The 11,662-nt window shown below is 38.5% G+C and overlaps 2 protein-coding genes and 1 pseudogene across 2 annotated transcripts; all 3 read right to left on the bottom strand.

Moving 5' to 3' along the window:
• Positions 1–590: 590 nt before the first annotated feature.
• LOC140970289 (ubiquitin C-terminal hydrolase 22-like) lies at positions 591–3,688 on the bottom strand. Its single transcript, XM_073431941.1, has 3 exons — positions 2,581–3,688; positions 2,058–2,176; positions 591–1,752 (listed from the first exon to the last, which is right to left on the bottom strand). The coding sequence occupies exons 1-3, from the start codon at positions 3,357–3,359 to the stop codon at positions 974–976; spliced, it is 1,677 nt and encodes a 558-aa protein (XP_073288042.1). The 5' UTR covers positions 3,360–3,688; the 3' UTR covers positions 591–973.
• Positions 3,689–5,789: 2,101 nt separating this feature from the next.
• On the bottom strand, positions 5,790–6,382 carry LOC140970319 (probable steroid-binding protein 3). The gene has a single exon (XM_073431983.1). It carries the CDS (start codon positions 6,299–6,301, stop codon positions 5,996–5,998), a length of 306 nt encoding a protein of 101 aa, XP_073288084.1. The 5' UTR covers positions 6,302–6,382; the 3' UTR covers positions 5,790–5,995.
• A 3,549-nt stretch (positions 6,383–9,931) lies between these two features.
• LOC140970299 (uncharacterized) lies at positions 9,932–10,823 on the bottom strand (annotated as a pseudogene).
• Positions 10,824–11,662: the final 839 nt, after the last annotated feature.

Below are 11,662 nucleotides of genomic sequence, written 5' to 3'. Positions count from 1 at the left end.
GTCTCTTGTGAGACGATCTCACGAATCTTTATCTGTGAGATGGGTCAGTCTTATCGATATTCACAATAAAAAGTAATATTCTTAGCATAAAAAGTAATATTTTTTCATGGATGACCTAAATAAGATATCTGTCTCACAAAATACGATCTGTGAGACCATCTCACACAAATTTTTGTCTTACTTTTTGATCAAAGTTGGTCATATTTCTTATTTAGAAGTAATACTATCATAGAAATCCATACCAAATTATGGACGTGTATTAAAAATGAGTGAATTTTAAATTAGAAATATTTTTATATTATGTGGTTTATATTACATCTTAAAATTGTGGGTGCATATAAACCAAACAAAAAAATTTAAAATTTTCGAATTTCGAAACGAGCTTAAACTTGAATTAAAATAAACAGAAATCAAGTTTTCATTTTTCGGTAGCAATTTGTATACCTACCTAATCCCATGTGTTTTCGCTTCATATTCCAGCAAAACTATCCTCCTTATTGGTTAAACTAATTCCTAGTATAAAACGATCAAGTGTTTCACCATATACTACAGTATTATTGCTTAAAGAAATTAAAATGGAATTAACATCTATAATGTATTAATCTCCATCCAAATATCCAAAAGTAAAATAAACAAAGCCAAATTTTCAGCAAATTTATGATTATGGTTTCCCCAAGAATTGAAAAAGGAATATTTGGTTGCCATTTCACAATCAAGAAACAACCCTATTCCAAGTCAAACAAATATCAGCGCCTGGAAAATAATTTACTCTCAACTGCAATGACAACTGAATTTAGCCGCAAGAATCATTAAAAGATACTACCGATGGAGGGCAGTGATCTTGGAAATGCACCTTGTGGAACGGCCATTCAAAGCTTTGCCTACTAGAACGAAGCTACGGGTGCTTGTGCCATCAACAAAAATCATTCAAAGCATATGCCATTACGAGAGATTTCTTTTATGGATACCTCGCCTAGCAACAGCCAGCAATAGGAAACAAAGGGTCGGTCAGTGGCGACAGGGGTTGGCAGCTCAGATCCTCGCTCCCTCTGTGGTATAGACCTTTTTGTACGTAGAAAATCAAGTAGCATTGTGATGCTTTAACGGTTCCTTCATCCACCTCTGTTATCCAAGCATCATCACATTTATACCACTGATTTTTCAGACGTAAATAAGCTATGAAATGGCCAGATTCCAACATCCCTGAATGAGTAACAACAGCAAAAATCTCAAACTCGGTAGAGATGTCGGACTCATCGCCCTCAAAAGGAAAGATTCTATTGCCAAATCTTTGTTTGACGATAGAAGATGATAGATATGGCTTCATATCAAAGGAGAAAGGGAAGTGCAAATGGTGGTCAATTTTTCTTGACGTTTTCTGAATATGAGAGTGGGTAAATCGCTTAATATGCAAGCACAAAACCAGTGGGAGCTTTTTTATGGACATTTGCTTCATTGCATCCTGCTTTTCGTTACAATTTTCACAGAACAGTTTCTGGTCTGATCCCAACTTCTCCAGTCTTGTAAAAAGGTCCAAGCATCCGGCGAGAGTGGACAACACAGTGGTCTTGTTTGGCTTGCCTGGCTTACTAGCGAGATCGGTTGCATAAGAGGTGCTCACGTTCAACTCCAGAGATATGTCCACACATGGATCATAAGTTGAGGATGTAAAGCCACAGGATGTACAAGTGACATCGGACCTCAATATCCCAGAGAAAACCCGATGAGCAATACACTGGCAATCCACATTTTCTGGGCAAACACAAGAATTATTTCCGATCAAATAAGCATAATAAATGGGGACAAAACATTGCATTTGTAACTGCATAAAGCCGTGGTGGCTTAAATACAATCCCTCTATACTTTTACAAACTACTCATGAATCCCTGTGTATGTGTGTATTTGTGGTCAAATCATGGGAGATCCCTACTTCTATCTCACTGCAAATAGCCACCAACTCAGGCAGGCCAAATAGCCGATCAAACGTTTTTAACCAGAACTCAATTATCATTGGACAACTATAAAGAACACAGTCCCAAAAATTGTTATTTAGTCACCTTCGTTCTCCAGATTAGTTCTCCCTAATTTCTCATGGATTCTTTCAAGCATTGAAATAAAGAATTCGTGTGCGTCTTGCTGCTCATAGCAAGCTTGGTTTTCTGAGTGCTGCCACCAGCTACAAGTGAACAAAATTTCCACTCCAATCAATTACAGAAAACAATCTTTAAGCACAAGCATCATTCATTATAAGAAAGGACATGAAAGTATATTACAGTGCGCTGCTCCAAATTAAACTTGCTCAGATATCAATATGTCAGAGATGTAAATAAAATATGATTTGAAGGACCATTCATCAAAAGCAATTCTTATTAATGCATGTAGCATCTTTCAGAATCCTTACAGGAGAAATGGAGAATACAGATAACAGGTGTATGTAGCAAGAAACGCGTTGAATCAAAATGCTTTGCACACTCAGAAAGAGACAGTTCACATGGTTCTACACCATAGTCAATTGAATCATGACTGGACAACAACCAAGAATCCTACAATGTAAGACATAAATCAACGACACTAACAGACCTATAAAGAAACTTAGCCGGACTGAAAGGAGTCCGATCACCCGAAAAAGCAGCACAAAAAATGGCATCAATATCACAAGGCAGGCACAATTGGTTCACTGAACTTCTTCTGCAGCTCTGGCTGTTATGCCTATCATTGAGAAAGTAATTCCTCAATGGCGGCGCGTGAAGCAATGCCTGCAACACCGAATTCATAAAACATGTATTTCCAAGGTTATTCAGACCTCGCAATCCCAATGGGAAACAAGATTTGGAGCTTTGTTTTCTCTTCGACGCCAATCTTTTCACACTTTTTAAATCCAAATCAGCCACCAAATCCAATCTTTTCCTTTTACTCAAACTCAAATCAACACTCTCCACAACCTCAATTTGACTTCTTGCAAACCTCATCATCTGTTTAATCACCACAGCCTTATCAAATTCAGGATCGTACACCTGATCACAGCACACAAAACAATACAGTTCAGCCCTTTCCAACTCCACAGCAACCTCATGGCCACCATTAGATTCACTATGCAAAAGGGCATGATTTGATTCAGGATCTGCACAGCATGTCATTGAGGAACAGATCAAACACATAAAGAATCTTCCATGACAACCAGAGCAAACTTTACATTTGGGCACATCTGATTTGGATTTATCCATCAGTGTTCTGCCACACTTGGTAAACTTGAATAAATCTTGTACCAAACTATAGTTCCTTGAGCCATATTTCAGCTTGTAATCCACCAGGTGTTGGCATGGCTTAGGGGTAGTGTAAGGAGAATTTCTTGCTGACATGCCCACAAAAAAGATTGAATCTTTTTAGCAACTAAAATAATCTTATGAACAATATTTACTTCAAGAAAATCAATATGATGACGAGTGATCAAGAAAGATTGTTTCCACAAAGAATGGTAAAGTGGATCAAAAACAAAGTTTTAAAAAATCGGGTCGATCTTATAAGATGTTGCGAGACAAACGTAAGTGAGACTCATGATATGGATTAAAAATATATATAAATCGGGAAAAGGTAACAGCCCCAAAACGAGGAGGAAGAAGATGGTGGAGGCGCTTTTTTCCCTCGGCAGGGACCGACTCATGGTATGGGCTGAGGGGCGGAATACTACTCCCCCCTAGGATTTGGTGGACAGATCACAACCGTTCGTTTAATTAATTTACAAATTTACGTGAAATGTTTTACGTTTCTGATTTATTGGACAATCATCGATTCTAGCATTTGCTTGACTGACCAATCAATTAGACCAAGACTCGAGAGTCTATTTTATCTGGTTTTATATATTATTATTACTATTATTATTTATCTCATATAATATATATTAAGAAGATATTTAACTAAATTTATTTAAAATAATTAATAAATTCTTATATTTTATAAATTGTTTTATAAATTCATAAGTGATGAAATCTTAACTATATATATATAAATATAATTATTTCCATCAATTTATAGTATTATAATTTTAGTATTTTAAAAAAAATATATTTATTTTATATTTAGAAAAAATTATGTTTTTGAGAAATAATATTTAATATTATTTTTGATATCTTTAGATAAGATGTTGATTAAAAAAATTGTAGTTAATAATTTATTCAGTAAAATACTAACACTTTTATTTGTTATATCGTAATAAAAAATAGAACACAATCGTATTTTAAATTTGATAAAAAAATAAAGTGATAAAGTAAATATTTAAGAAGTGCAATAAAATAAAAATTTAAGAAGATATATAATGATATTTTGAAGAAGTAAAATATAAAAATAAGATCTTTTTGAAAAAATGTAGAGTATCCCAAAGTTTTTTAAAACGACTTATGTAAACTATCAAACTGGTTTATTTTTATTGTTTATTATTACATATTTTTTACCAAACAAATTTTGAGAGCTTATAAGATTTAAAAAAAAACTATGTTTTAAAATTTATAAACTATGTCAAACACCTTCGAAGTATATTAATGCACGTGTTTGTTACCTGTAATCTATTTTATAATAATTAATTTGATTTATATTAAGATATTAGCGATACTTTAAAATGGAAAAAAAAAAAACAGATTAAGATATCACGCACGCAATATATTTAGTATTATATGTTAGTTTTTTCCTCCTAAAAATAGGTGTGGTTAATTATTTGTTATATCGCTAATATCTTAATATATCGTTTTTTGTGTTCTAAGGGAAGCTCGGATACATGTGAGGATGAACTCGAGAACCCATCTCGCAAGAAAGCAGATTTTGACGAACCAAGGCTTGTTTCATGGGAAGAATCAAGAAACGCCATGGAAGAAATTTTTGATCTCGACTGTCGTTTGCCGTCAAACAAATAATAGGATATCAGACATTGTTCACCCTGTGAACATGATATCCAAATTCATGAATGATATAAGTTGAATTCATCGTTTTGCCGTCAAACAAATAATAGGATATTTGCTAGTAACAAAAAAGAACGGTATCAAATATACCAAAGAAATTGACAATAACCTAAATGGCTATGACATCAGTGGTTCAATTGATGATATGAAAAACACGTCTGGATATGTATTTTCTATTGATACAAAACCAACTTCTTGGTAATCTAAAAAACAAAAAACGGTTGCACTTTCATATGAAGAAGCAGACTATATTGTTGCCACTGATTGTACTTGTGAAGCAATATGGTTACGAAGAGTTCTGAAAATTTTAACATGTCTACTATTGATATGACGAAGTTTTTTATGTCAGATCTAAACACATAGAACTCCGTCACCATTTCACCAAGAATATCGTCAATGATTTGGTTAGAACAAATAAGCACCACGAGACAAGGATAAGAATCGAACAGAGTAAAAACATCACCATCACCATCACCATCACCATCACCTGAACTCATACTAAAGCCCTGGTGATTGATTTTAAGCGTAACGAATGATATACAAGCTACAGTAATGTCTACAGTATACCCTATTGTTAATCTCCGATCAAGACATACCAAAGACTTCAATCTTCTTTCTCCCTTCATCATTGTACAACATTCACTTTGAAAATTGACAAGATGGTCCATAATTCTAATCAAGAATAAAAATAAAAAGAATAAAAATGATTCATGGTATTATTTAGATGATACCAAACCTGAATTTTTTTTAAAAAAAATTACCATTTGGGCGATTGAAGGACATTCTGGCTCGAGCATGAATATCAAAGTAATCCCTCAATCACTCGCTACACCATGAGAGTAACTATATAAAATTCTCAATTATTTATATAAAATTCCCAATTTAATCATCCATAAGCAAGATCATAGTCATACAAAACACATATCCGAGCATAAATATTACATAAAGAAGCATTGTTCTTCCTTCTAGTTCCATATATCGATATATCATACCACAAATCACTTTATTTTACAGTACAATCATAGAAAAGGAGGGTTCCCCAGTTTTCAAGCACTAGAAACTCTACCGACGATAGGGTACTTGGCCTCGAATTTCTTCTCCCAGTCATTAAGGACGCCGAACTCCTGATCGGTAAGTCCATCAAGCGAGGGAACGACGTCGTGCTCTTCCTTGCTCATCTTGGCGAGTGCGCGGCTGGCATCCTTACCGGCGAACACGCAGTACGCCCCGCCGGGTCCGTAGAAAGATTTTCCGGAGGTAACATCAAATATTCGGCCCCTGATCGCCACGTATATCGGCTTGGATGGATCTGTTCCATCATAGTGTTTGAGCTGTTGTGGAGTGAACTCCATTGATTTCTTGTTCTTGGATTTGGTGAGTGAACGGTACGGCAGACGGGAAGCGAGAAATACCTACTTTTCTAGATATTTTAAAATTCCTCAAAAAAATAGGGGAAATTTAAAATAGTTACAATATAATAATATTTAAAAATATCAACATGAATATTAAAACGTCATTAGACTTACCTGGAAATATTCTGTGAAAAATGTCAATTTATACATAAAACATTATTTCGAAACAAATATTATTCTATACTATATCTGAAATCTCTTCTCATATGATATAATCAAATACATCAAATATTAATCTTTGAATTATTCAACTTTCATAAAAATATGAAAAACTCACGTGATTTAATGATTTTGGAGAAACCCTCCAAATACAATATTGTCTTTAAACAATGCTATCAAATGTAATGTTTGGTTATTTTGCATGTTCTTGGAATATTACTGATGCGATCCGGATGAAATGGACGAGCCGGGTCCGGTACTCCACCGGATCTGCTATCAAGATAATGAAGGGAATAAGAGCAGTGAGATATATCTCCGTAATATGGCTTCAGCTGTAACCTGCACACAAGGAGATGAACTCGTGAATGGGCGCCGGAGGGGTGTCCGGCGTGGCTACTCCGATGCTTAAGTCAGTGAATGACTCAACAAAAGACCAATGTAACCAAGTGATGGTTGTGATATTGGTGTAAGAGTGTAGGCAATAAAATGAATGAATCTTCAATGCAAAGAAATAACCTGATATTTATAGTAGGAGAAGTAATGATGACCTCGTTCTTCGTGCTACCTACTAATTATAGTAGGGCGGTTACATTCTGACATGTCAAATCATACACTAGTCACATCCCGTCTGTCTGACTTTGTCAACCACTTGGATTAGTGTCAGAGGTAGGACGGTCGCCCACATCCAATTCTGCTAGTGTACTCGAGTGCGGTGCTCATATCGAGGTGGCCCGGTTAGAATGCCTACCGGGGGCTTATATAAGAGCCCTGGCGTCTGGTTGCCCGGGGAGTAGAGCCCGGGCTTGCACCTGCCCGGCTTCAAAAGAATCCATCCTGCAGATTAACCCTGATTTGGGAATCCATCTGATATCCCGGGTCATCCATGACCCGCGCTCTTACAGAGGTATCACCACACATCCCTTAAATAGTCGTGCTAGAGTCATACTCGCTGTCCCGATTCGTCATGCTTGGATTCTCAAAGAGATGATCAATCTGGTTTTATAAAAGCATCGGAGGCTTCATGTCTCCCAGAGATGGGATGAGGAGCCGGAGTCTCGTGTCTCATAGACTTGAGATAAGATGTCGGGGCCTCGTATCTCCCGGACTCGAAATGGTCGAGGTGCGGAGCCTGGGCCAGGGTGTGGGTCCCTGGACTTAATAGATAACCAAGGTGCGGAGCCCTGGCCTTCATGAATGGTCGAGGTGCGGAGCCCCGAGCCAGGTTTGAGAACCCTGGGCTTATAAATAACCAAGGTGCGGAGCCTTGGGCCGGGGAACATGTCCCGAGACTTGGAAATGGTCGAGGTACGAAGCCCTGAGCCAGGTTTGAGAACCCTAGGCTTATAAATAACCAAGGTGTGGAGCCTTGAGCCGGGGAACATGTCCCGGGACTTGGGAATAGTCGAGGTGCGGAGCTCCGAGCCAGGTTTGAGAACCCTGGGCTTATAAATAACCAAGGTGCGGAGCCTTGGGCCGGGGAACATGTCCCGGGACTTGGGAATGGTCGAGGTGCGGAGCCCCGAGCCAGGTTTGAGAACCCTGGGCTTATAAATAACCAAGGTGCGGAGCCTTGGGCCGGGGAACATGTCCCGAGACTTGGAAATGGTCGAGGTACGAAGCCCTGAGCCAGGTTTGAGAACCCTAGGCTTATAAATAACCAAGGTGTGGAGCCTTGAGCCGGGGAACATGTCCCGGGACTTGGGAATAGTCGAGGTGCGGAGCCCCGAGCCAGGTTTGAGAACCCTAGGCTTATAAATAACCAAGGTGTGGAGCCTTGAGCCGGGGAACATGTCCCGGGACTTGGGAATAGTCGAGGTGCGGAGCCCCGAGCCAGGTTTGAGAACCCTGGGCTTTTTGTTGATCGAGGTGTGGTTCCCCGAGCCAGGGTGTAGTTCCCTGAATCTTAGACAATATGCCGAGGCCTGATACCTCCCGGGCTTAAGACAATATGCCGGGGCCTCGTGTCTCCTGGACTTTCAAGATTTTGCTTTTCCTGCTGTATTAGTTTTATTAAAAACGAAATCACTAACCAGGAAATACTGAATCTGAATTCATTTCCGATAGAGTGAAACTTCTCTGGTTGAGCGAAATTAGGTGACTAATATAGCTGCATGCTACTGAGTACATAGCAACTGCTCTTCATGCCAATCCGGGATAGCTGCTGAGCTTTGAGCCCATATGAAATCCACATACAAGATCTGAGTGCCGAGCTGGTCGGACTTGTATGTTTGCCAAGCAGAGTTAGGCTTATTTTTTAATGGAAACCATATCTACGTCTTGAGCTCAAATTCCCACAGACGGCGCCAATGATGCGATCCGGGTGAAATGGCCGAGCCGGGTCCGGTGCTCCATCGGATCTGTTATCAAGATAATGAATGGAATAAGAGCAGTAAGATATATCTCCGTAATATGGCTTCAGCTGTAACCTGCGCACAAGGAGATGAACTCGTGAATGGGCGCCGGAGGGGTGTCCGGCGTGGGCACTCCGATACTTTAGTCAGTGAATGACTCAACAAAAGACCAATGTAACCAAGTGATGATTGTGATATTGGTGTAAGAGTGTAGGCAATAAAATGAATGAATCTTCAATGCAAAGAAATAACCTGGTATTTATAGTAGGAGAAGTAATGATGACCTCGTTCTTCGTGCTACCTACTAATTATAGTAGGGCGGCTACATTCTGACATGTCAAATCATACACTAGTCACATCCCGTCTATCTGACTTTGTCAACCACTTGGATTAGTGTCAGAGATAGGACGGTCGCCCACATCCAATTCTGCTAGTGTACTCGAGTGCGGTGCTCATATCGAGGTGGCCCGGTTCGAATGCCGACCGGGGGCTTATATAAGAGCCCGGGCGTCTAGTTGCCCGGAGAGTAGAGCCCGGGCTTGCACCTGCCCGGCTTCAGAAGAATCCATCCTGCAGATTGACCCTGATTTGGGAACCCATCTGATATTCCGGGTCATGGATGACCCGGGCTCTTACAGGGATATCAATTACGTAAAAAAAAATTTGATGGGATGAATCTTAGAGATGACATGCTTACTGATTTTTGTTTACATACCAAATCATGTAAAATTTTCTCTCCCAAAAGTATCAAATTATATTTATGTGAAAATGATTATATTGGCATGTTGTAAAATAACAATAATATTAAATTTTATTTACGATTATTGATTAAAAAAAATAACAAAAGCCAATGGTTTGCGGGTTACAGAAGAAGAAAAAAATAAAATACTTGTACGATTAAACTCCATCTGGAAGTTTGATTAAGCCATAGATGCAAGGAAAATTGAAGACTCTTTTGGCATGATGCTTGCCATTATTATCGGGGAGACTTTTAACTGACTTGGGTTATATAAAGCATAGAACCAAAGGTCGACTCGTTTAGATGTTCTATCATCTTTATTTACAGGAAAAACTCCCAAGAGAGATTTGCTGTCCTGAATCCAGTAAATACCTACATGAAAAACAGCGAGGGAAATGTCAAGAACTTGAGAAAAAATGCAATTAATTATTAACCCGTGCCCAGATAAGACAAAAGAACATAGAGAGAAAAGAAAACAGAACCAGACCTGAAAGCATTCGGAGATATAGATGGCAGAGTAATGGCGGCCATGAATTAACATATCTGCTACCATGGCTATATGGGTATGGTCAACGAGATGCCTAAAGTTGCCACAAGAGGGGTTGTCCAAACTACAGCAAGAGCCCTGTTTCATAATTCGAATCATCATTTAAATGATTATGAATGGTAGAGTTCATGTGGGTGAAGCTTTCTAAATTTTTAAGTAAAACATGTAATTGTGCGCAAACTACATACCATAGGTAGTCGGATAAAACACTTCCCACTAGGCCATTAAGCAGAACAAGTTCACGCGTGGATGCTGAACTTGGAAACCTGAAATCCGGCTCTATTCCCGATGCATTAAATGGGAATACTGCAATAGCCCGTGCATTACGAGAGATACAGGGAGTTGAAGCTAGCTTACTTCTAAATTATTAACAGAGCACAATGAAGCAAAATGGACAAGAGAATGGGAATACGGTTTTGCCAGCTGTTTTAAAATATCACAGAGCTCATTTGAACAAGCATCGGAAGTACTTTCATATAGCAAAGTAGTAGTCTCTTACCAAGCCACCAAAGGCCTAAGAAAGTAAACAATCCTATATATCCAAACAACTTCTGCAAGCAACCTTGTCTCCCTTTGATCCAGCAGATTTCTTGAGCAGCACTATAAAACCCATAAGAGTTTATATCACAATGTTCGGAAGCAAAACCATGTGACTCAATGAATTTAATGAGATGTGTATTTTTACTTGGTAGTGCTTTGTAATCCAATAATGGATACTGCAGAGAGCAGACCAAAAAAGCCCCCAGTAATGGAATGCCGTCTCATCCTAGGTAGCATGAGAAATCAATAGAACTGCATGAAACGTACCCCGCCCCCAAAATACTAAAGTAAAAACTGATGCCTAACAAGTCGAATCAGCATTAGTAATGGCCTCATGCAGAGAGGGCTTCACCAAGGGGTTATTTTCTAATGCATAGACGAAATCAAAAGACAACCTTCTTTTATCCAGTATCTTCTTTTAAGTATGCAGGTTATGATTCATGCTTATTAAGGGTATGGACCATTATTTTTATCAGATAGTCCGTCCTTTCATTGTCGATTTTATTTAGTTGGTGTGACATTTGCAGGTCATAAATCATAGTGTGAGTTGAAATTCCAAAAAGGTAGCCTCTAAGTTCATCACTGAGAAGTTGACACTCATGGCAAGCATTTGATATTACTTACTACTTACCTAACAGCATTTCACAATGCTCTTTAAGCGAGTAGAGGGTCGCATTATTAAACCTCTAGAAGACTAGGACCAACAGGAGTGTCGTTGCAATTCCCAATTTGCTCTTCTTGTCATTTTTGTGCTCTTTCTCAGTTCAACACAATATAATGGAAAGCCTGAAATTTTATAATCGAGTACATTGTGCTACAAGCTCTGCTTTTGGTGCTTTGCATGGTCTTTTACACTGTCATGATATTATCTGTGTGCACCGTGTACTTTTTGTGTTTAAGCCTGATAACCGAATAACTTCAGGCAAAAGGAAATCGATAGCCATTGACGTAAAAGAACCAAAATG

Source organism: Primulina huaijiensis, unplaced genomic scaffold (assembly GCF_012295235.1).
Source record: "Primulina huaijiensis isolate GDHJ02 unplaced genomic scaffold, ASM1229523v2 scaffold5453, whole genome shotgun sequence".
NCBI classification, from domain to species: domain Eukaryota; kingdom Viridiplantae; phylum Streptophyta; class Magnoliopsida; order Lamiales; family Gesneriaceae; genus Primulina; species Primulina huaijiensis.
The sequence above is the reverse complement of the archived record's forward strand: the minus strand, read 5'-3'. Positions and strand labels throughout refer to the sequence as shown.